This window comes from Empidonax traillii, unplaced genomic scaffold (assembly GCF_003031625.1).
Source record: "Empidonax traillii isolate 1590-97213 ecotype Southwest subspecies unplaced genomic scaffold, ASM303162v1 scaffold240:size1935192, whole genome shotgun sequence".
Taxonomy (NCBI): domain Eukaryota; kingdom Metazoa; phylum Chordata; class Aves; order Passeriformes; family Tyrannidae; genus Empidonax; species Empidonax traillii.
In genome coordinates this window covers 740,147-766,606 of record NW_020955433.1, presented here as the reverse complement: position 1 = coordinate 766,606, position 26,460 = coordinate 740,147, and the positions used below count along the sequence as shown (strand labels likewise).

Genomic DNA, 26,460 nt, shown 5'->3' with positions numbered 1-26,460 from the left:
GTTTTTCAGCAGTAGTGGCATTAGTAAAGAAAAAAAGGCTAAAGAGTATAAACAGATTATATGCATTTGCTGTAACTTTAATGGACTGTTCGTTTGTAAGGTTGCATGACAGCTTTAGGATGGGTACATTTGCATGCGCAGGCTGTGAAAACTACATCTTCCCACGTTAGACACAAGGTGAGGCTTGGAAATAACTCCTTCCCTCCACTCTTTTGGTATCATTATGGTTAAATTTATAACTGTCAGTATAAGTGAAGTCTATCAGGGTACCACAAAAACACTCAAACCTTAGAGACCTAAATGAGAAGATTTGAATTGCACTTTTTCTCCAGGGGCTTGTGTCTGAACTGCATCCATGCCACAGGCTTACAGCAGCCTCTGGAAATATCTGCCCCATCTTCATTTCCCTATAGACTCAAGAAAATGCAGATTTCTTCTTAGAAAAATAAAGAAAAATGAAGCAACAGGATTGAAAGAAAATACAATTTCTCACAATCTTCATGTTGTTTCATATTAAGTCTATAAATAAAAATTACCATTATTTCAGACTTTTATGAAAAATAATATAGTACTCTACAGTAAGAACCTAAAACTTCAGTTTGTGATAATAACATTGCAGCACTTTGATGATTATTATAGGACATTATTTTTAAAGGGAACAGTAATGTTTACGCTGTGTTCATTATCAAGAGATAGTTTTATATGCAGACTCGTGAATCAAAATCTCCCACCTGATGAGTCATTTTCCTTTAATAGTAAAACATAAATTAAAGATTTATTAGATTGAAGGTGATTGAACTGCGTAAATCTACCGGGCTGACAAACATGTATAAAACCCTCAGCAACCATTTGTGTCTCACAAAACTTTGCAGAATTAACACGGAGCAACCAAAGCAGTAGCCTTGCTAGCTTTCATAGAATCATAGAATGGTTTGGGTTGGAAGGAACTTTAAAGATCATCTACTTCCAAGGTCCCTGCCTTTGGCAGGGACACCTTCCACTAGACCAGGTTGCTCAGAGCTCCATCCAGCGTGGCCTCGAACACTTCTAGTGGTGTTTTGTTAAGCCTGAAGCTGAAATCACTATTAAATGAAGGTTAAAAAACTACTGTTTAGATCAAGATGGGAAATATTTTTCACTCTATTGTTCTTGGTGTGGAAAGATTAAAATTATAAGCACAGTCACAATAATGACCAAAAGGAGAAAACACAGAAGATTAGGATTTGATCTTGAGATATGAGAGATTCACAATGCTTTAGGTCAGACATCATCACTAAAATATTAATAAACCCTAATAAACAGATGTTATATTAAAACAGAACAAGTTAAAGTTCTAAATATGCTTAATTCCAACTAAGATATTTATTGGTAATTTTAATAACAAACAAGCTGTCCAATAACAGCAAGTTATATTAATTACTGGTTTTGCCAACACAGGAAAGATCTGATCCAAAGATCTTTTGCTGGGCATCATGGAATTAGTCCTATTTCTTGGTCTTTGTGAAGTTTCACATATGACACAGAAGTCCCCTCTGCCTACTCTCAGAGCAGTCCTGGATTGCCAACTTTTTGAAGAATAAGCATTTGAGAAATCATCTTTGAAGGAATTAAATCTAACCACAATTAATTTTTTATCTGTGTGTCCAGATCTAAGCACCCCTTAAACAATTCGGTTACGCAAAATCCATGTTTTCGCAAGATCCATGAAGGATTAGGAAGTATTATTGTACATATGTCACACAGGAATTAGGTACAGGGAATTAAACCTAAGCAGGGACTCAGAGCTGAGACAGGTATGCAATGGTTAGATAAAAACAGGTAGTGGAAGCTGTTGTTCCTGATTCTCAGCCCTTTCCTGCAGAAACTGCTCACTACTGAACTAGAAAATCCTTGCCCTCTTGTGATGAGGTCCTGAGTGACTTATACTTCAGCCTGCTAAATTAATGTAAGCTTAAACTAAGATGACCTATTCAAAGTAGAACAGTTCCATTAGGAGAAAGAGTATCTCACATTATTGAAGATGTGTTGAATGCTTCACACTCTGGCCTGAAAACTGTAGGGATTTAAGTGCTTTTAAAATACCTTGGGGTATTAAGTTCATCTGCTGCCAGGGGTTGGTAAATGCTGGTCTTACTGATGTTCCAGAGGTATCCTTCGACTATCCCCAAGAAAACTGTGGACTGCAGTCTGTTATCATGCCATGCCTCACCAGAAGGCAAGAAATCTGGTGAGGAGCAGGATGTAGCTAGCAGGCCATCATCTATATGAAAAGGGTAATAAGGGAGCACAACAATGAAGAAAGAGACCTGTTTCAAAATCTCTCCTGAACTGAAAGAAGAACAAGTCTGTGGTCACCAAGTATAAATAAACCGTACTCATAAGGCTTTTGGGCATGAATGATGGGGTAACAGTAGCATCCTGCTAGTGCAGCTCCTTTCTGTACAAGAAATTGCATAGCTATGCAAGTAACTGAATATTAATTGAAGCAGGAACATGAACTTTATCTTTCCATAGTGTGCATGCGTACCCTAAACAAGGGCTACAAAGTGAATGAATCTTCTGGATCCCTCTCTCTTCTGTGGTCACTTGCTCTTCATTGCCTTCTGTGAATCCTGGGGCTGGAGACCTAACTCCTGCTTCCTTAGTCTGCACTTCTAGGTTTCTTTCCTTTTGTAGTAAAATCTTTCTTATGATATAAACTTTTTTTTTTCTCTCTTTAAAGCCATACATTTCAGTCAAATAGCCATTTTGCTCAGAGAAATCTGTTTTTTTTCCTCTACTGCTTACTGTGATGTTCATACATGTGTTAGCTGAAAAAAAGTATGTTACTCTGTACTGGATAAGGCTTCTATAGAAAAAAGAGACACATAAAGAAAAAACACAAGTAAATTATTGACACTTCTATTTAACACCAGGCTTAAAACACATTAGTTAGTCAGATGCCAATACCCATCAACTTTCAATTGCTATATGTGTATGTATGAAGACAAAATCACTTCAGCATAACTACAGGAAATGCTCCGTTGTTTTCAAACCTTACTTTTTACATGCATAATGTCTACATCCTATGTCTTATCCTTCAAATTGAATTTGGAGGTGGTAAGACAGTTCATTGCTTGTGTGAGCCTGCCTAAGCAGCACATTAAAGTCAAGGAAGGCACTCAGAATTGTAACACGTAGGCATGTTTACCTTGCCTGCAGAAATGGGGGCTTAAATGACATAACCAAATATACAGGTAAACCATGTCTTGAAAGTCTGAAACAAATGGTCAGGAGACTAGTTTTTAAGGGTCTTTTATTTAATATACCATTCAAAGGAATGTAGTAAAACTGTCAGTCCTTTAAGTTTCTTGCCAGTATATTGTAACTCCATTTTGACAGTGTCCTATAGAAATTATGTATGTGATAATAAGATGTGCAGGTGCAGTCAAGAGTATTTTGGTGAAAAAAAAAGAAAATAAAAATAACAGGATTAGCTGGAACTCTCTTTCTCAGTAATAAATATGATTTGAATTGAAATCAAGAATTTACTAGCAAAAACAAATAGAAAAGCATGTCCTACATTATTATTTTTTATAACTTAATGGAACAATAGCCAACTCATCTCAAATTCAAAGCAAAAATGCTAATGGCTAAACAACAATGGTGAGTCGTCTGAAATAAAACCCAGAAAAGTATATTTACTTAAATTTGGTTTCAATATACTAACGATTTCAGTAAGGAAAAAAAAAAAAGTGAATTTGTTTAAAATCTCAATGGAATATATATGTTAACTGCTTCTTAGGGCAAACCCCAAGCTGTTAAATTGAGCTGTACTGAAAACTGAAACCAAGATGAAGAAAGCTGTAATAACATTCTTAATCTAAACCAAGTTTTAGGAAGCTGGAGTTGCCCAGGAGACATCCTGAATATAGCTGCCTCTACTCCCTTTTTTGTACTTCTGGCTGCAATGCGATACAGTGTAATGACCTCGTGATACAAGCACAGAGAGAATATTACTGAAATAAATAAATACATTTGACTGCTTTTCTTGTCTATCAAAGGACAAAAGTTATGTTGCATTGGTATTAAGTCTCCCCAAAAAAACACCATTAGAAATAAATAAAAAAGGAAAAAAGGACAAAAATATTGTAATCTGTGATTTCTGGGATTTACAGGTCAAAGTGCCCTCAGAATAGTATTTTTCTTCTCCTGCCAACAGTTGTAAGGCAGTGCAGCTTAATAGACAGAATGTTAGAGCTGCTGCAGATCTCTTAAATCTTCTTTCCACTTGTACTACTTCTCAGTACGGGAACTTGTTGATGCTTTTGCCACTGCCTCAGACTGTCTATCTATAAAATGAGGCTAATGATAGCTAGCAAAATAAGCATTTTATTTTAAGTATTTCTATTTTGAAAGATATTGTGTATTTATGTATCAGCAGAGATGGAACCGTTACTTTACACTGTTTGTCCTGTTTAGTTTTTAAAGGAAAAATGACACCATGGAACAGTATCAAACTCTTTCATGTGCTTTTTCCTCCATATCTAGGTCATAATACCTCAATCCTTTGGTTGAAGTCTATGAGTAAAAAGATTTAATTTTAGAACTTCAGCTGACTGTACAAAACATAAGAAATACAGTTTTTAATTGAGATTACTGAAGTGAATAGGAAGTTGAAGGCACAATAAAGACGTTTCTGATCTGAGAAATACATTGTTTTTCCACCTGCCTGGATACATATTTATGTTCCTTGGCCTGAGAAATATTGCAGTGTGTTGTTTCACAGAGCCACGCCCTAATTTCTGTCTTCCCTTTTTATCCGGAGGCAGCACAGAAGTATGCTGGGGGGACTATACCAGTTTCAGAAACTTGAGATGGGTCTTGGTTTCAGCTCCATGAAAAACAAAAAGGACTGTTGAGCTTCTTGTAAGAAAACTGACTGGAATTAGGAATGGAAGGATAAGGTACAAGCGCTGAAGTCTTTTGCTGTCAGTACTGTTCCTGACGTAAGATATAAAAAGAAAATGATGAAGTTTCTTGATGCTTGACCTGTCTTTCAGAAAATTAAAGAGGGCAGCCAAATCTGGTTGTAAATGTACCAATTCCTTCAACTCTGAACTTCACCCAAAGAGCAGTATTTTTAAATCTCAAAGCTTTTCCCTAGTGGTAGGAAGATATGAAATAATGATGAGCAATATTTCAAGGCATAGTGGGTAGAAGCTAACAGTCCACCTTACAGAGGGATTGTGTTTCCTGAGAATAAATTCATGACCTACTTCCCTGATACACTTTGCTTCATCAGAACTCTCCTTTTTTGTGACTGAGAAAATACCAGTGGTCCTCCTCCACATTCTTCCTGTCTTCTACATGATCATGAAGCACCGGTTTAGCTCACTTTGTTGCCTTTTCCTTCACTTCTTATCGTTAACAGTTCTTTGATCAGCCTAAGCATAGACTCAGGCGAGAAAATCAGTTAAAAAGAATACAATTCAGGAAGAGGTCTGTGAATAAATGTAGGGTAGAGGAAAAACTGGAGAAGATTTTGCCTACCTCTGCCTAGAGATTTGAGCTGCTCACTCACTCTGATTCTCCTCCAAACAAATGCATTATTCTTACTTTGCCCTGTTCTTGAAATTGTGTGGGAGATTTCTTGACAGGCACGTACATTTTTCCTTTCACGTAAAGCTCAGGTCCTTGCAGGTAATTCCTACTGCAGCCCAGATTTCTGTAAACTCTATAACGGTCCCGTAACACTTTACAACAGTAGAACTGGGTAGAAAAACAAACCACAGGGGTTAGGTTTAATAAAAGGCTGTACAACATAGCCCAGACTAAAGCCAATAACCTTGTCTGTGGAAATCACTATCTTGCCTGCAGCGAGTGGGAAACATATCTTTCTTGGAAACAGCAAGGAAGAGGGTATGGTGGTGTAACCTCCCATGCTTTGAAAAGCAATCACAACACTTACCCAAGCCATAAAGAGCTGTGAAAGGGCTTGAAACCCTGTGTTGCATCTCATAGGTGAAGTGTGGCTAATGGAAAAAAGCTTCTCCTACTATTGCTGTTTAATATGCCATACTGAGCATCCAGGGACACAGGTGTCATGGAGTCAGAAAGGAAGAAGATACTCTAAGCCTATCACTGTAGTCAGCTGGGAGGACAGGGCACTGGCTTCTGAACACCAAACCACAGAGTTAAAAGCTGACACCTCTCTGCATTCTTACTGCCCTCTTTGGTATGCTTCATAGGCAAGGGGCCATCTCTTTACTTTCTGGGAAATATGATCTTGCTAGTGTTTATCAGAAAGGCTGCTTAGTTTCTAAATTTCCATTTTGGGATGGTATTTCTGTGATAAATGATGAGGCAAAGAGCTTAGATTGAGATAAAGTTGAGCATGGCAAAAAGGGCTGAATCAGACACTTAAGGGATTGACAGAGATTCATTTAGTCTGTAGTAACCTCCAAAGTTGCACCAGCTGTGGAGGGCTTTTTAGGACTGCAAAATCTATCTAAATCCCATTGTAAGCACATACACACACTCTTTATTGGGAATAGATCTATATATTTATGCTTCTTTTTTTTTGCAACATAATTAAGCTCTTTTTCTCAGTAACATATGGAGACACTATAAAGTATTAGAAAGTGTTAATTATCAGTATTGTCAAAGGGAGAGATTGCTGATAGTATAAGGGAATTTTTAACACCTCTCCAGATTTTAGGAATACCAAAGCTAGTTATAACATGACATGACATTTCACTGCAAATTTCTTTTTTCTATCCCCCTTCCTATTAAAGCTAAACAAACTGGTATTTATTGAGTCTACAAATGAAAACTGATTTTGTAATTAATTTTCAAGAAAATGATTTCACAACTTACATAGAATAATGCTCCCATTGAATGGGAGCCTGATATGACCCATGACTGTGTACCGTGCACCTAGAAACACCATTAATAAACATCATTTATGTATAGCATAAATGGAGGCCCAAAGGCAAATTTTAAGTAACATCAGCTCTAGCAGATTATAACACACCCAGAATTTAGACTTTATCACAGTATGCAAAGCAAGTACCAGAACACACCATCAACTCTGCTTTGCAAGTACATGTGGAATGGCTTATATTATTTATTTTGACTGGTTCCTTGATTTTGATGATTTTTATTTAAGATTTTTGTATCCTTATGTGCTAATTGTAACAAAACATTATTTTTTCCAAGCTAGGTGGCTTTGGTTTTAGGGCTTGTTTTTTGGGTCAGTTCATGGCTGGTACTCTCTTATACTTATCAATCTAGTCCTTCAAAGATGAAATTATTAGCAAATTCCTTGCATGAGAAGGGTATAATTTTCCTTTCCCAACAATGCTAGCAGTATGAGGGCTCAGTAAACTTAACACTGATGTAGAACTATTGGTCCCTTTTTAATATTCTTAAATGATTTGCATGCATTACCTACTTTTCACATGCTTGGAGGGAAAGAACCCTTTTTACTGTTTATTAAATTATAAATTTGGAGGAGGATAAAAAGGACAGTGGCATAGTTGTATGACAAAAAGAACTATTTTTTATGAAAAGAAGCTAATAATCTAAACTGCAATAACAATTAAGGAAAGAATGAAAAAATGTGGAAGGGATCTTCAAAGAAGCTGAACTGAAGGAAAAAGACTATGGCAATCACAGTGATAATCGAGATTAGGCTTTCCTTGTCTCCATAAACCAAACCCCTTAGGCACTTGACAAAGGTTACAGCTTATCAAAACCAGCATTACTTGAAGTGTTCAGAGTGTCAACAATCTTTACAGCCATTTCACATCATCAAACCTTGGTCTGATATTAACCTGTTAACCAAAGGATCTCTGAAGTGGATCTCTGTAAAAGGGAAGGTATATACTCCAGGAGCAAGCAACATCTCCCTCTGAATTTACCAAATGCCTGCTAAATCCTGTAAAGTATGCTGTTTCTTCACACAGAACTAGTACTGCAAGGTTTAGAATCCCCTCCATCCCCCTCACTTCTGTAGAACAGCTGATGTTGGATTTTTGATCTACCATTTCATTTGTAGGGCAGATCTTTACACCTGATTACTATACTAACTCAGAAGATGGTTTGGTAAAGCTCTTGAGGGTCGAGACAGTAAATCTCATAAACGTCATGCAGCCTATTTTCTCCTCTACAAATAATAAAGAATGATGGAAATATGACTTCATGTTAATCTTGTTCTCGCTAATATGGTCATTCATATTAAATATAATACTTAACCTTTCTGGAACGCAGCACCAAAAAATACATTTCTGTCAAGAAAAAGAAGTACAGTGACTTAGCAGAAAATATGTGCAGTCTTCTGGCTGAAAATGAAAGCTATTTTAAGACTACATAAAAAACCATGCAGTTTCTATGTTCCATGGAAAAGCTGTCTGATGAATCTTGTACCTATTTTCAACAGGCCCCATTTAAAAAATGAGTAAGTATTTTAGATTTTGAGAATCAGGGATGATTCACAGGAAAATACATTCCCATCCCTAAAGTAGACGAAGCAATTCACTTACAATGGCTTAATCATATAATATCCCCCCATGCTTGATTTCACTTTCTGTGTATATCTGTTGTTCAGAGACAAACTATACTGAAAGGGACAGACACCCTTTCGCTCTTAGTCTGGAGGCTGCGAAAGAAGAGCAAAGCTTGCTGAGGGGAAAGTTGCATACTATGTCTTTAAAATTTATCACTTTACTTGCTTTGAAGGGTTTCAAAAAATAGGCAAAGCTCTACTTTAACATTCACAGAAAAAACTTTCCACTTGGCCAAGTCCACATAAATCAGGATTATTGTCTGTAGACATGTACTTTACTCCAGATCAATGCCAACAAGTCTTATGGAGCCATTCCTCATAGCTGTATGAACACAAACCCACTTATGTTAGAGGGAGTCCTTATTTGGATGGGTTTTTAATCAGATGAAGAATGAGAAGAAAATTTATAATTTAATATTTCTTTCTTGGAAGAGCTGGACTGTTGTACCATGTCTGGCTCTAGCTATTTCTCCCCATTCACTTGAAAACTACATATAGAACTGCTTTCTTGAGGAAAATTAAATACTGAATTGTCTAAGCACAGGTAACTTCTGTTGAATTTCCAAAAAGCAGGGAGTGCTTAGCATTACCCCTAAACTACATGTTTTAGTATAGACACCTTTGACTGACTTTAGCCTCCCTAACTTAAATTGTGTGGCAATTTTCCCAGGAGAGCAAAAGCAAAATATAATTCATGCATTCCAGAACCTGTATGTATTTAGTTTTCACATTAGGAATAAATCCTAGAGTAAGACCAGAACTGAGATGTGAGTTGAGGACATTCGGCAGAGCTGGAGTAATATAATTTGGAATTTTCTCTGAGCTGGAATGCACTCAAAATTAATTATCAACCATTTGTACTAAGCAGAGAGAGTGTAGCAGTGTACTTTATGGAATGATTAAAGCATGCATTATACAGTAGGAACAAAAAGATACAGACAGTAAAAAACATTTCACTCCCCAAATTGCCATACTTCCTCTTCAACTTCAGGGTGATTTAAGGACATGACAAATATTGTAAATTGCTAATATTCTTTGAAAATTCTACTGGAATCCCAAATTTATAATGCTAGGTCTTTAGCTCTGTAAAAGTGGAGTTTTATGTGTCCCTAGGGTCTATTCAGGAAGGAATGCATGTGTTGCTCTTGAATTCAGGCCTGTCCGTTGCTGTCTTCTGCCCTTGCATTCTCCCTGACTGAGAATCAGGAAAAGAGCTTTTAGGCATCTCCAGTTGGTCTGTGGTAAGCAGAGCTTCAGAAATGCACTGTGGGATATCTCAGCAGCCCAGTGAAAATGCAAGAGATAATGCAGGAGCTCAAGTTGTTTAGATGTGGAAATTCTTGAGGACATGGGGAGTCCCATTTCAAAATATTTGGTGTTTCTCATATTTCTAAGTGGTCATCTTCAAAGGGTCAGCCCTGTTCTCCATTAGCAAACAAGGAAGATTACTGGTTATAGATACGATTACCAGGTTAATTAATGCTGAAATTAACAAGCTGACAATAATTTGAGAGGGATAATATGAATTACAATGGCTGCTCAGAGTAGGTAGAAAATGTTTTTACTATTCTTCGGACCGGATGATTTGAATGATGGGTGGAGAGAATCTCTCAGGTTTGTAAAATCCCAAACATATTTAACTGAGCAAACCTTTACAGGTAACAGACTACCATTTCATTTCCATTTCTATTTTTCATTTTACAATCTTCTAGGAGACAGTCATGCAAGGACAGCAGTTCAGGCAGAGACTGTGTGGTGCCACACAGATGGAAGAGAGCACCCACATGCTCTCTTGCAGGGTGTGTTTGAAGAGAAGTGCAGAGAATCCTGACAGTTTTCTCATCTGTACTAAGGCACTAACAACAGCAGGTCAGTACTAGAGTATTAGTTAGGGAATATCAGTAAAAGGGAAGTAAACTTATTCTGCAAATAATTAGTATAGACTAATGACACCCTAAATACCTCAAGGCCTTAACTGAAATCAAGCACTGTATTTGAGTTCCTAAATTAGCAGTCTAATGTCTCCTAGCTGTTAAAGGAAAAACAGTTATCCAGATGATGACTCGGGTATTACTGGAGGTATCTACATCTTCCTATTTATTGTAAAAGGTGTCAAGACTAGATCTGTAATAGATGAACCCTGTTCACGATCAGTGCTAGTTGTGGGATCATAACATAACCTTTATTGTATCTCTAACATTCTGTCTGTGTTGCCGTCTCTTACAAACTTACTAGGAAACATAACCCAACAAAATGTAAAGGTTCCAGTGATGCACTCAATGCACTTTTTTTTTGGTATCAGTGTGCAATGCAGAGTTTATAAAGTTCACAGTTTAATAAATACACTGCATTTCAATCTCCCCATGTAGATTTCAGAGAAAACTAGTATGATTTCTGCATAAAATTTGTATGAGAAACATTTTCCCCACAGGAATAGTACCTTTCCCCTCATAGATGAATCTTGACAAATTATTGGTAAATAGCATGGTATATATTTACCTATAGTAAAGGCTATGAGTATTTAAATGATCACATATAATAGGGACTGATTTTGCACAGCAGAAAAAAACCCAGACAAAAACATTAACCGAACAAAAAGCCCCAACCTAAGCAAAAACCAAAAAATCCCCCTCTCCCTTAATTGAATCAAGTGTTAATAGAGCTCAGGCAGCGGGTAAGAGGGGAACTATACATTCTCAGTGTTCACAGGAAATTAATTACCCATTTTTTTCAGAACTGCTTTCTCCTTTGTGTTTATGAATATGTGTTAATTTGGATTTTGTTGCTTCATATCTGCAGAAAAGCTGGGGACTTCCAGCACAAGCACTGCACTAATTTAAGAACTGAATTTCAATTTTTCTCCATCTGATATCACAATCACTAAATGCCATAAGAAACACTTTCTAAAATCAACCCATACCTAGTAGTTAATTCTGAATAGTCCAATTTAATCCCAGATCTGTGTCTCAGTTCAAAAAGAGGTAATTGATAAGTACAAAAAAATACCAAGCTGAATGAAAGCAGCACATTTTATAGAACTTTCTAAAGAAATGGGAAGTTGCCCAAAGCCTGCAGTGCCAAAGTCAGTTTTTAATTATGTTACTATAAATTAAAACTAATTATGCCTTGTTGGAGTAGAATCATCTTCAATTTGTGTTGTAAATGAAATAAACCCCATCTCACTACAGTACAGCAGAGAAAAAAAAAAAAAAGTGCACAAAATGATTTCTGTAGTTTTGCCAGTCACTGGGAGAGCTATTACTTTGGCCCATCCTTGGAAAACGTGAAATAAATATTGAAATAGTTGGCTTACTGCAACCTCTTTGCTAACTGTTTTGTTCTGTTTAAAAATTCTGATTTGGCTTGATTTCTTTCCCTAGTAACAATATCAGGCAGGCAGTTCTTAAAAGCTTCAAGATTCTGAGCTGCTAAAATATGCAGCAATGGTTCATGACAAGGTTTCCTTCACTGTGAAAGATTTTACAACATCCATGTCTAAGGACACTGGGTGCTGCTACAGGAAAAATGCCATGCCTTTCTGTTCCAACTCTGTTTTTTCATCAAGGGAAGATGAAAAGTAGAAAAATAAACCCAGAGAACTAAATTTAGTCACATAAGATGAAAGACACCCAGCCTCTCTAGAGATCTAGGCCACTGTGTGTGTGTGTGAAAAACAGTGTCACAACAGCATCAAACCCATTCAGTACTCCAGAGCTGGGCTCTTACGGTCAAGCTGAGGATATCCCTTGTTCCCCAGGCCTCTGAAGCTAAATAACAAAGTGAGACAATCAGGTGAATGAATGAGAGCCAGAGAGATCATTTTAAGGGTGTGATGAAAGTACAGAATGACACATGCTAAAGCTTCCTCTTTGTCTAATCTTTGGCATGGAGAGATGTGATCTCCAGCCCTCATGGCAGGCAGTGTTTTGTATCCCTTTCAACCCCATGGGATTCTGCGGTTTCAGTTCACTAAATCTTTAACATTCTTCCCTTAAAAAAAAAATAATCAAGGACTTGCAGGTTTTTTCAGAACTCTTCTCTGTCTTATTATAACAAGTCTAAGGATTACAGATCACTTAGCTACTTTTAGGTAGGAGAGGAGAAAAATACCTTTTCGAAATTATTTTCTTAGCAATACATTATAGAAAATAAAATTTGGAATAGCAAAGGCATGGCCTTAAGACTGTTTTGCATTGAAGTCTAACAAGGGACCATGGAGAGAACAATCAGTCAGATATCGGTATATCACAGACTCGGTATCCTACAGTCTTTTTGCTCCCTAATACCTGATATCCCAACTTCTTGTGGGTTTATGACACAAAACAGCAAATGCTGATCAGAGCAGACAGTTCTTCGCTGCTCCTGGTTTTTCATTAAGTCTTTCTAGGTCAGCTCATCGTGCATGTGTGAAAAGTACCAAGAATTAATCAATCGTGGCCTCCTTAAACAAGTTGTCCACAATTCTGTTGTGAGAGTAGTACAGTCATACTCCTCTTGTTATGGGGACTGATCATAAAAGATCCTTCCTTCCTCTCCACTAATACTGAGTAATCACTGTTAATCTACAGAGCAGTATAGGGAAACATTTGGATGCAGCATAGCAAATGTACAGGAAGGGATATAAAATATTTCAGAAAGAAGAAAACCATGCATTTGTTACTCAATCATGCATGTTAGGATAGATAACATTTTTTTGTTGTTGTTGTAAAGTAAAACATTATTTTTATACCCACAACAAAACATGGACCTGCAGAACTTTTCAAGCAATCTTCTAACAGCTTCATACGAGTCTTTTGCAGCTCCGGACTGTCCCATTCATCTGCTTCAACTCCCCAGTATAAGTCTATGACCTGAAAAATAGTATGCAACATAGTTACTTATCATATGTTCTTGCTACTGATCAAATTAAAATTAGCTTTTTCAACATTCCATGCACTGCTAAGCATTGCTCTGCAGTGCAGTGAAAAGCAATGTGGTCTCTCTATCCAGTCCTTACACAGACTGGCAGGGTTTGCTCAGGTAAATGACAATTCAAGCCTCTTCCTTTCCCTCCCAGATAGTCCCTCCTGGGACAGTGTCTCCTTTTTGTGCAGAGCTTAGCATGACGAGACCTTGATTTGATGTAGTTTTTATTTGCTACTAGATTACATACAATGGATAGGTAAGAATAATGCTGAAAGCACTGAAAAAAATCCTAGCTCCATAAAAATTAATGGATGTTTCACTGTGGGTCACAGTCACGACCATGACTTGACACCCTGTGTCACTTGTATCCACAGGATATAAACTCATCCTGTGCACAAGGCTTGAAAGAAAGAATAGGTATTGTTCTATAATATCATACTTCCTTTGTTAGTTGATCCTTTTACTTTGGAAGCAGAGATTGTATAGATATAAAGTGGCAGACAGATTGCTGTCCAGCCTTTTGTCTGTAGGTACTGACTCAGTTTTGTGATGCTAATTAGTTGCAAACAAACTCCTGGGAGAAACTAGAATATGGATGTTAAATTTATTTGAAGAAATTAAGTGATGAAATGTCATTTCACTACACATTTTAACTAAAAGGCTGAATTTTTACTGTGGGAAATTGAATTTAAAAGAATAGGGATCATATGTATGAGTTTCTTTTGGTACAAAAGTTATGGCACATGCTGCCACTCTTTTCATTTAAGTTACTATTGATTTTTAACATCTTGTATATAACTTGGACAAAAACAACAAAGTCCAAATGGACAGTTTAAAAAGCAATTAAAATTGTATTAAGACATGAATATATTACAGTTGTTTATTGCCATATTGATTGTACTGTGGAAGCACTCTGATGTTTCTATAAGTAACAGAATCATAAAACTAGCTGTTGTCTACACAGATCATAACATCAGCCTGATGTTATAAGAACTAATGATGAGTTGATGTAAAAGTAATATTCATCAGTTTACAGCTGGTTAATCTTCTTGGAATTATACCAATACATACTAAGGTTTAAGACCAAATCCTACCCCTATTTATGCCTACATGTAATTTCACTGCCAACTGTCTTGTTGGTTATTTCTACCATAAGTTTGGGATGCTCCTCAGTGTTTACTGGAGCAGACACACTGTTGCTAAACATGAGAGGTAGTGTCTTGTGTGACTGATGAGGAGTGAAAAAAAAACAAGGTATGGAGTGCATTGTAGCTTACACTGCCAAGAAATACAATCAATATCTTTATTTTTTACAGAAACCATGTTCCAAAATTCTGCTGGAACATGCATTTACTGTGGTACAAAACTGCATTTCAAACAGTCCTCCTATTTCCCTCATTTGCACTGATTTCTTTGTCTTTCCGTCTCATTAGGAAAAAGGTGTTCCTTTCTTCCTCTCTCTTTTCTGTAATTTATCAATAAAACTTTACTATTGAACTTCACATTGCATTCATCTGCCTGATTACTTGCATGACGTATGATAAAGCTAAAATGTGCTAGTCATAAAATCCTTCACATACAGATCTTAGCATACAGTCAAAAATATGTGAATTACTGGTTGAATTAATTTATTTTGCGGCTCAAGTTCTTCTGAAACAGAAAGGCAATTTCTATTTTAATTAACTTTTCAGAAACCATTTTAATTCCTTGGAATATCAGATATTGTAGGGGCTCAGCAGCTGCGTTTTGTGTGCTATTTTGATGGGGTAACACAATTCTGGCACATAGTATCTTAATGTGTTACAATTTTGCCCTGCAAGAGTAAATATTTAACCCATCAAACCTCGAAGTTTGAAGACACCAAGAAATTAAAAATTAAGGTCTCATCAGTTATTCTTTATACTAACTAAAATAAATAGGATTTACTAAATTAAAGAAATGGAACAAAGAGACAACTATATCTGATGTTGAAGCATATTTTTACTTACACTGGAAAAAACAGTATGACAAAACCCCACTCTAACTTTCAGAAAGGCTGCCAAGGTGATATGACAACCAGTGCCCTCTGCAAGAGCTACTTACACACAGTGGACTGACACTGGTCTAGTTCAGTTCCATACTAGTCACCTAACAGAGAGTTTTTGTTCATAATTCAGCTTTTCATTTTCCTCACTTTAGCTTTTGTCCTAGCAATCTCACAGTTTCACAGATTTTTCTAGGGAGATGAAATAATTTTATCAATTTCAAGAGCTTAAAAAAGGCACTAAAAATTTTCATTGACGACAAATTCCACTTTCCTTCTAGGATATATATCTCCTGGTGAAAATTAGTTGAAAAAGTTAATTGTTCTGAAGAAGAAAAGAGCATGCTGCTAATTAACTATGTTTAGTTATCTTCCCAAAATTTTCAATTACAATCACTTTCTTTAACCTCTCCATCCTCCCCTATAAAAATACTGTATTTCAGCTCAAAATCACCATGCACTCTGGAAGTCTTTTACTCAGATTGCTTTGCTTTCTGTCTTCACCACTACCTGTTTTTTTTTCAGAAATATTTTCTGATTCAATGAAAAGTCCATTGAGCAAACAAATTCAGAGTGTGACTAAATACAGTCAGTTCTGCTTCCACACATATGGTGATTATGTTCTCCTACCAAATTGATGATGCCTGACAGATCACATGCTTTGCAACAACTAAAACACTTCTGATTGCACCCAGATGACTCACTGGAAGCTGGAGTAATGCAAGTACTCAAATGCATTTCATTTGGGTCATGATTTATCAGGTAGAGGGTGTCCTGAATAGCGCATTTTGTGGTAGTGACACACAAGGTAGTTCTCATTTGGTCAGCAGAACGTTACATATCAGGATTAAAAGTTATATGTTCTGCTCTGTACAGAGAAATATAAATTCATCCCTTTATCTGAAAAGTACATAATACTTTATTGATGCCACTGCACTAAGAGCTGTAGTCTTGATTTTTCACGTTAACCTCAGAAACTTGTCTTATCAGGATTGGCATAGGCAAAAAATACATTTTGCTAAAGTATACCTCTGAGCCTCTTTCAAAAGGCTTTACTATTTTCCCTTGGTAATTTTTGTACATTTTCCTACTTTGCTTCCACAGAAATGTGATAGCTTTCTGGCTGTTTTCAGAACTATGTCAGTGGAGCTGTCTCTCAGACCTCATATCACATAAAGACGCTCCTGGTGTTGAAACTGTATAATAAAATAATTTGCTACCATGAATATCAACTGCAGTAAACTTATTCATCCCCTAGAGACCGCATTACAATCTGTTTGAAGAAAGACATGCTTCCTCTCACAAGAACTCAGTGGATTATGATCTACTTGGAAGAGATATTTCCCTCCTGTCATTGAGAGGTCTCAGAGATGACTGAGAAATAAAGGGTTGATATTTTCCATTAATATCACAAGGTAGTAATATGAGAAAAATATTATTTAAATATCTTACCATTCCTTTCATGTACTACTGCAGCTGGGACTTCCCAATCATCTGAGGAGCTAGGACCTTCAGATGAAATTCTTTTATAACCATAATCAAAAATCACTCTGGAATTTACCACCATGCAGATTCAGCAACTTCACTGTGACTCACGGAATTAAACCCAAATATCCTAATTTAAGAACTTGTTATTTTGATTAAAAACCAGCTGCATGTGCATTAAGAATAATACACTGGGAGGAACAGGATGTTGCATAAAAGGCATTAACTGTTTCCAAGTAAGCTACAGTCTGGAGAGATGAGTTAGGGATGGGGTCACTAAGGATGTGAGGAAGGCTTGAGGATGTAGAGCCATAATTTTTGGAAAACTGAATAATATTTTTACAACATTGTAAGCTGTATTTGTTTCTCTTACCAGAGAGCCAGTTTCAGGCCTGCTGACATAAAAGGGAGTGTGAATTAGGATATATGTGACTTAAAGTACCAGTGACTTTAACAGTGTTACTTAAAACACACATGTTTTAAGTCAAATGCAACTGTCTTTATTACCAGTTGGCTCTTGCCAACAATGTGTAAGGGTCTATGTCTCTCACAATACAAAGGAAAACGTGAACTGACAGAAGCAAAGGGAATGTTACAATTGACATTAAAGGAAGCAAATTCCATAGTATATAATCACAATAGAAATGTTCCACATTCAATTCCTTTTGATACTCCAGTTTCTGTATTCATCTAGTTGAATTATTTTCCATATTACAGCAGAACTTAAATATGGTTTCCAGAAGCACAACACAGTAATTCAGATGTAAAATTATTTCTTCTTATGTACTTTGAATATCTAAAATAGAGAATTTCTAAAGCTAAAGCCATCAGTTTGTTGCCATACTACTTTTACTACCAATAAAATGTTGCTTTGTAAAACCGTGCGTTTTCATCTCTTCAGAATTTACCTCAAATCTGCTTGTAAAAAAATTTAAGTACATCAAAGGCTGAGAAAGATAGGCCTGTTTAGCCTCTAAAAGAGATGAATGAGAGGGGATCTTATCCAAGTGTACAAATAGCTTAAAGGTGGGTGTGATGAGGATGGAGCCAGGCTCTTCTTGGTGGTGCCAAGCAATAGGATATGAGGCAACAGACAGAAACTGATATACAGAAGTTCCACCTGCATATAAAGAAGAACTTTTTTCTGTGACGGTGACAGAGCATTGGAAGAGATTGCCTAAAGAAGTTGAGCAATCTCCTTCTCTGGAGATATTCAAAACCCATCTGGAGGCAATCCTGTGCAACCTGCTTTAGCATGGGGCTTGGACTAGATGACCTTCAGTGGTCCATTTCAACCCCAATCATTCTGCATGTGATTCTGTGAAATAAAGTTTTTGAAATTTTTTATTTTACCAGTGATATTTAAAAAGGTTATCTGTTCTAAACAGGGTTAATTTCAGGAAAAAGTAATGCAGGATTCAAGACAACAAAACCTACCTGAAATTCCAGGCCATAGTTTTCCCTGCAGAATTCTCTCAGTTTAGGATACACATGTTCTCTGAGGGCGCTCCTTTCTGCTATTGTATCTGTGTTGGGGAAAAAGATGGTATTGTCAATATTTATATAAACTCTGTTCTTTTAGTCAGGCTTAAAGATTTATCCCATAAAAAAGAGTCCTTAACACATACACACAGAGAGCGCTCTGAAAATCAAATGTTGGGATCTAATCCCCTAATTGTACATTGTACAAACACATGGATACGTTTGCATGTGCAACAACGCATGCAAAAACATATATGTTTGTATTTGGGGAAATTGTGCTTCATACACATCTTAGTATGCAGCATATTGCAATAGAGTGAAGCTGAATTAATTTCGTAATTCAGCAGTCAGAATTTCTTTATCAGTTCGATTTCTATTTAATTTTCAGAAAGTTGAATTTTACGAATAAGGAACACCATGGAACAAAGATATACCGAAAATGAAAGAGATCTCAATACTCAGAAATAAATTGATAATATGAATTAATTACATTGTTTCAAATACTGTCACTTTCTTCACCATCTTTAATCCACTAGTATCTTAAAAACATTACTTATCATTAATAACATAATTTATAGGATCTTTTGTCCCAGGTGATTCCTCCTATAATACTAAATGCACAGTTCTGATATCATATTACTCTTACCATGCAAAATGACATGTGTTTTGATAATGAAGTACAATATGGTACTGACACCAAAATTGTTATAAGTTCTGTCTAAGTTGATCTAAAAACATTTGTGTAAAGCACATCACTCACACATACTGTCAAATGTGAAGTGATTTTGGTTAGTAATGAAATCTTGTGTAGATAATAAATTTTGTTCTCTTTCACAACAATACTGAGATATGTCATGGATTTTGCTAAATTGTAATCAGTGTCAACTGAGTTGAGATCAAACAGGGATGGTATTGTTGCTAAGTTATTTTCAAAAATAAACCACAACTATTGTAAAACTCTAGCTCTGAGTGCCATGTGATGAAAAATGAAGTGTTAACTTACAAATGATGGAGAACATCTACTGCAGTTAACAATTATTTGTGTAACTGCACTGAAACAAAACAATAGATTAAAACTGATTTGACATTTCTCATATTGTTGCAAGTGAGAGACATATATGCAAATCTAACAATGCTTTAGAGGTACAATCAGAGACACGGCTGATATATCTAAGTCAGAAGTCTGTTCATAGAATCATGGTCACAGATTCATAATGTTTTATATTTTGAAAAATTCTAGGAGATGGTGAAAACTGTAATTCAATTTATTACATCCTTCTTACTATTAAAGTATATCTTTGAAATATTACACAAATTTGTGGTATAATTACCATTAATTTTCATAAAAAGAAAGCAATCCAGAACACCTCCAGAGAATGATTTCTTGTGAAATTTTCAATAAGGTAAAAAAGGCTATACCACAAAGGCTGAAAAATACGGTCAGGATTTTATTTCAGTTTATCTGAATTACAACAGTTCTTCCTTCACAAACTTTTGATGGAGGAAGTCAAAGTAGTTTCCATAAAACATCCTCTCTAAGTGCAAGAATATAATAATACGTATTTATGACTTTATGTTTTAGAATGTACTAACTATGCTTATGTGTTCTGAAGACAAAGGTCCAAGAAGCATTGTCTAGTCCTTGTTCCATCAAAAGCTTTTTTTTGACTGACTGCATACCACTCAAGGCAAGATCCTAAATCTGAAGTGCAGAGCTTTTATAATCCAATTTGAACACTTCAAGTAAGAGACCCTTCTCTGGGCTACACTTGGATGAGTGTGGCCTCGCTTCCCCTCTTCTCACTTCTCTTTGCGAGGTTATCACATTCCCCTTCTTGACACCGAAGGGGTTGCACCAGGAATGCTTTGCCCAGCACATACAAATCAGGAGGATGGGGACAAAACTGGAGAGCCTACTGAGATAGAAGCCAAAAGCAGCCTACAAGGAGAGATTGAGGATTTGGGCATGTTTAGACCATCAAAGACTGTAAGAGGGACCAAACCAAAGCCTGTAACTACTTTGAAGACATTTACAAAGATGATGGAGCCAAGCTCTTTGAGCCAGTGTCAGAGAGTACAACAAAGGCAATGGCAACATATTACAGCTTGGGAAGTTCAGGTTGGACACCAGGAAAAGCTACTCTGTTCTTGGAGTTCTTCAAGACTCAATTAGACGGGTTCATGGTTGACCCAGTTGCTGTTGACAGCACTTCAGGAGAGAGGTTAGTCGCAGAATCACAGAATATGCTGAGTTTGAAGGGATTCACAAGGATCATCGAGTTCAATTCGTGGTCCTTGTAGAGTGTCTGGGAAGATTTTTGCTACTGTCTGAGCTAGCGGGAGGAAAACTGTAGAGTAAAAGAGCTGGTGCCAAGGACATAATGTCTGTGCCATATGTTTTTCAGGGGATTTTACTTTGGATTGAGCTCAACCCTTACAAACATTTGGAGTGCATTAGGTGAGTTCCTGGAGTTATCTTCCTGTTTTTCATCTGAAGAGAACTCAGTGCATGTACACCAAGACCACCCTATGTTTTCAGTCAAAGTATATTAGACAGTGATGATCAAGAGATTCACCTCATCTCCACGTCTGGATGAATAGACATACCCTACAAATATTTAGGAATGTAGTGAAAAAACCAGCTCTCTCAAAACTGCCTGTGTTAGTACATAAGCAAATAGAGGGATGGATGGGTTGCTCCCTCCTTAGGATCCACAGTCATTAATTTTCTCTCATACTTCAGTGCCTAAGCAACCTTTTCTTGCAGAATGTAGTATATAGCTAACAAGGCTAATTAGCTAGAGGGTTGCTTGGTGCCAACACAACAATATTATTTTGGCTCCAAAGCAACTTTTCTCAGGGCTATTTTGGAGTCACTGTACTGCGCAGTGCTGCTGTACCTTGTGATAAAAGCTATCTGTGTAGTTGGCTTCATTTGAAATATTTTCCTTTTTTTAACTTCACAGTTGCTGAGACCCTTAGATCAGTTAGTGACAGAAGACTATATATTCTATGCTTTGCCTCAACAGAGCTTAATTTTGGCATGCAAGTCTATGAAAACACAGAGCGTCATATCTTCATGATTAAACAGAATAGACTCTGCTGAAAATCAACTTACTACTTAGTTACTGAGGTGAATCAAAATTATTCATGCCTTTTTAAAGGGAAATCAATCATGACTACAACTTCATTACTGAGGAGACAACAATGCAAAATTATTATTTGCAGTTACTTAAATGTGACAACAGACTGAACAGTATTACTAGGGATAGGCTAAGTTACAGGAACAAACAAAAAAAGGAAATATTGGGAAAAAAGCAGAATTTAAGAGCAAACATGATTAAATGATAAATAGGAAACATTTTGCCTGAGGTTTACAGCACATAAAACCATATTCTTCTACTTTCCTTTTATGCCCATAGGATTTATACTGCAGAAACACGCTAACTCTAGTTATAGAACATGGTGCTGTTCCCTGAAGCATAATGTGTAGAGTCTTGTTCAGAAAATGAAACAACACACTGCAAGAGTAGTGCTACATTTGTAATATCTTCCAAACGAAATAGATAAAACATTCCTTCAACTAGAACTGTTCTAGATAAGACACTCAGCATACTCATCCTGTATTTTAATTCCTACCTTTACATCTAATGGAATGTGCTTATCTAATTGGAATTTGAGTCTGGTGCTTATATTAATTAATTTTAAGAATTTCTGTATTTGTAATAAATTGTGAAACTTTAAGGAAACACAAGTGCATATAGTTAAGATGAACTACAGTAATTAGTATGGGTGGCAGATAAGCTACTTTAATTAAATATAATCTAACTTGATTTAAAGTGACAGCAAATCTGTGAAGCTGGCAGTTCCTAACAACAAAAATGTCACACAGGCAAATTCTACCTTCCAGGCTGCTGCTACAGATGAACGGATTAACTAAATTACATTCTTCTAGCAGCCAAAATGAGAAAGTAGTTGTGAAATGAGCTTTCTACACCTTCTAATGTTAATTCTGATACTCAGAAATACAAATGATAGTCCACAATAAACTGTGGGAATGAAACTACATCTGCAAAAACATAAGACAAAACTTAAAAAACCCTCAACTCTAAACTTCTTTCCCGTATTTAAATGAAAACAAACCCCAACAGTCTTGTGCAAGACAGTGATTTGCTGAACACACATCTTCCATACAAGAGTTAACTCTGTTGCCTCCTTAGCTATTCCATAGCCACACTGTCCTGCCCACTCCTATACTTTGAACTGACTGAGAATGTCAGTGCAGCTCTTCTTCTCCCCATACTCCCCAGTGTAATGCTGAGGATGAACTGAATTAGTCACATATGCATCAGCATCCTTTCTACTGTCTGTTTAAACATGACTGTTTGTGTGTAGTGTGATTTCTGAAGGCTTGTAGCTAAGTCCAATCAATGCCAGTTTCCATCAGAGTATGCTATGGTGCTGCTTCTCAGCATGAACTATTTCCATGCCAAAGTCTGACCTTCAAACCCAAGCTGTTCTGCTATTAGTCACTTATTTTAATAGAGAAAGTACATTTTACATTCTTGTGTTAGTAAACAGATGATGTGTATCTACAAAGAGTTTCCAAACATTAATCTCTGGGATAAAATAAGTCATGGAATGTAGCCTTGTTGAAGAAAATTTCAAAATGAATATGCAAATGAACTGAGTTATCATGTAAGCCTGATGGAAATTGCCCATTTTCAAGCACCAGTTATTCTGTCCTTTGACCAAATATTTTATCTTCTTGCTGGTAGTTGTACCGGTCTGAGTTCAGCCACGGTGTTTGGAATGGTTGTTTTCATGTACATGGTCTGCAGTCACACAACTCTTACTCGATCAAAGTTTGATGCAGCTGAACAGGAGGTTGCTCGGCCTCATTCGCCCATCCTGTGTTGCGCAGGGGGTGCCAATGAGTGGGACCATGAGCCCCACTTGATCACTCTCAAAGGAGCAGCACTTTCAAGCTGACAGCCTGTTCACGGAAATGTAACCTGTGAGTAACCTCACCCATGCATGATGCAAGCTAAGGCCCTCAAGCAGAAGAAAATCCTAAGCAGGGAGGGTGTTTGCCCTGCCACTGTCTGACTGACAGAAGAACGCTGCATTATCCAGCTTGCAGGAGCCAGCAGGAAGATTATTGACTGACATAATAAGTTGAGGCAGGCAGCTGAACCTGAAAGAACCCAGGCAGAAAAAGAATTTAAAAAAAGCTGCCCTTGCAGCTGTTCAAGGCACTGTAGAAATGAATGTCATATGGGGTCACAGAGCTGCCTACATGTTTCATGTCCAGCTTGTTACCCAAGAAATTTCTGTATCACCCCCTCCAGTGTTGGTGTTCTCGTGATTTGCAGTAGTGGGTCAGGACAGACACTTGCTGGGGGTCTTCACTTCTTTTAGCCTAATTCTCTGTTAGCATAGTCTCCGGCAAAAATTCACACCAGTATGTTTATTAACATGGGTTGAGCACAGAGGGCAGTAGTGGTGACCTTTGTCATTTGTGGGGTTCCACAGGGCTCCATCTCAGGCCCTCTTCCATAACTTTATAAATGACTTGGATGCAGGACTGGAAGGGATACTAAGCAAGTTTGCAGATGATGCAAAACTGGGAGGAGCTGTTGACACCCTTGAAGGCAGGGAGGCCCTGCAGAGAGACCTCGACAAATGAGTGGACTGGGCAATCACCAACCATATGAAGTTCAATAAGGGGAAGTGCTGGATTCTGCACCTGGGATGGGGCCATCTGGGATGCTTGTACCGACTGGGTATTAAGATGCTGGAAAGCAGTGCCTTAGAAAGGGACCTCGGGGTCCTGGTTGATGGCAAATTGAGTATGAGTCAGCAGTGCCCTGGCAGCCAGGAGGGTCAACCGTGTCCTGGGGGGCATCAGGCAAAGTGTTGTCAGCCAGTCGAGGGAGGGGATTGTCCCGCTCTGCTCTGCACTGGGGAAGCCTCACCTTGAATATTGTGTGCAGCTTTGGGCACCACAATATAAGAAAGGTATTCAGCTATTAGAGAGTATCCAAAGGAGGGCAGTGAAGATGGTGAAGGACCTTGAGGGGAAGCTGTATGAGGAGTGGCTGAGGTCCCTTGGTCTGTTCAGCCTGAGGAAGAGAAGACTGAGGGGAGACCTCATTGCAGTCACAAGTTCCTTGTGAGGGGAAGAGGAGGGGGAGGCACTGATCTCTTCTCTGTGGTGACAGTGACAGGACACAAGGGAATGGCAATAGTTGTGTCAGAGGAGGTTTAGGCTGGAGATGAGAAAAAGGTTCTTCCCCCAGAGGTTGGTTGGGCACTGGAACAAGCTCCCCAGGGAAGTTATGACAGCACCAAGCCTGACAGAGTTCAAGAAGTGTTTGGATGATACTCTCAGGCACATGGTGTGACTCTTGGGGATGGTCTTGTGCAGGACTAAGGGTAAGACTCGATGATCCTTGTGGGTCCCTTCCAACTCAGCATATTCTGTGATAATGCTGGAATCTCTTGTGCAACTATGGAAGCCCTGGATGAGCAGAGAAGTTGTGGATATTTTATAACCATTGTCTATTAAGTACAGTGAGAATTTACAGACTTTAATTATCTAAGGTTAAAAATTACTTAGCAGCAGTACCAAGTAAGAAAGTGCTTGCCAAGCCTCTTGATACTGGTATGTTCTTCATCTATATGGCTTTCAACTGAATTATTCCTTTTAAGCTGCCTTTTTTACTAATAATGCACAAGAGCACTGTGTATTACCTGTGCTACCAAAAGCTTTGAATACTAGTTGGTAAAGAATGTCTCTAAATATTATGGAAACCTTGTCTCTGACAATAATACCATAATAATAAGTAATCTGCATTTCTATAGTGCCTTTCATTTGAGAATCTCAGAGCACTTCGCAATGAGTTTGAATCATGCAGCAGGTAAGAAAAGAAAAAAAAGACTTGAGCTCCCTAGTACCCTTGCCTTCCTAGAAAACGAACTCCACAGACACTGTTAGCATTTTTTCCCCTTAGAGCTTCAGTGAGTAGAGAGCATTAGAATAAACATCCAAAGCTTCCCAAGATGAGGTAGGCTGGGAATGGGAACAGGTTGGTCTGGGTCACTTTTCCCAGTGTCCCCTCCCCACTAGTTAGCAGAACACTGCTAACTTTCACGTCTCTACTGGCTCTCTAGAAGGTAAATGAGAAACTGGGCAGACTGAAGACTATTCATTAAGCTAAACAACATAACTGATTGTAACCCTCCAAAGAAATTCTGACTAGCAAAACACCTCACCATTACTGTTGTGTACACATCTGTGTGTCCCCACTCTGCCTTGCAGGGGGAGCTCTCTCACAAGATGTGCAGAAAGTCTACGTCTCATTTCTTAAAAAAACATAAATGCAACAGTGAACTGAGCATTTCAGCCCAGAGGAATAGTTGCTTACCATGAAAGTCAGACGAAATAATGAAAAATAATATTAAAATAGTAAGCAAGTCTGAAATGTGTCTCTCAACTGGGAAGAAACGACAGCATGTGACTACACATTTCTGGTCTACACCAGAACATTTAACCAACACATTTTCAAAACAAAAGACCTAACTATCTGAGGCAGGATTCAAAATTTAGGGCTTAATTTTAAGCCTAAAACTTCTAGTTGCATCAATTATCTCTTATTTTTTAGCCCCAAATCAAACAATATCTGATTTAAAATGAGGCATAATTTTAAAACCTATTTCTCTGAAATGTTCCCTACTGTCAGTTCAGTAAGATGACAAATTTAAAACAAGGCATATACAATACACACACAAACATAAACAATATGTATTTTCTTTTAAAATTGTAATTTTTTTTACAATTATAATGCCCAGATTTCACACCATCATCTTATAAAATGCCCTGCATCTTGACTATTAATATGATTAACCAGTGCCACCTATTGGTTTAACACTAACACCCAAAAAATTAAAAAAAAAAAAAAGAGTTGACTAGTAAAATCAGAGGGGTCAAGACCCATGTTAAATACAGAATTTG

General features: G+C 37.4%; 1 protein-coding gene across 1 annotated transcript in view; it reads right to left on the bottom strand.

Moving 5' to 3' along the window:
* The window catches only part of NWD2 (NACHT and WD repeat domain containing 2), a 53,170-nt gene that overhangs the window by 12,949 nt on the left and 13,761 nt on the right, over positions 1-26,460 (bottom strand). The window contains exons 2-3 of the mRNA XM_027888542.1: positions 18,399-18,487; positions 13,282-13,398 (exon numbers count right to left, since the gene is read on the bottom strand). Coding sequence (XP_027744343.1) covers positions 13,282-13,398; positions 18,399-18,487 — 206 coding nt within the window. The remainder of the gene's footprint in view (positions 1-13,281; positions 13,399-18,398; positions 18,488-26,460) is intronic.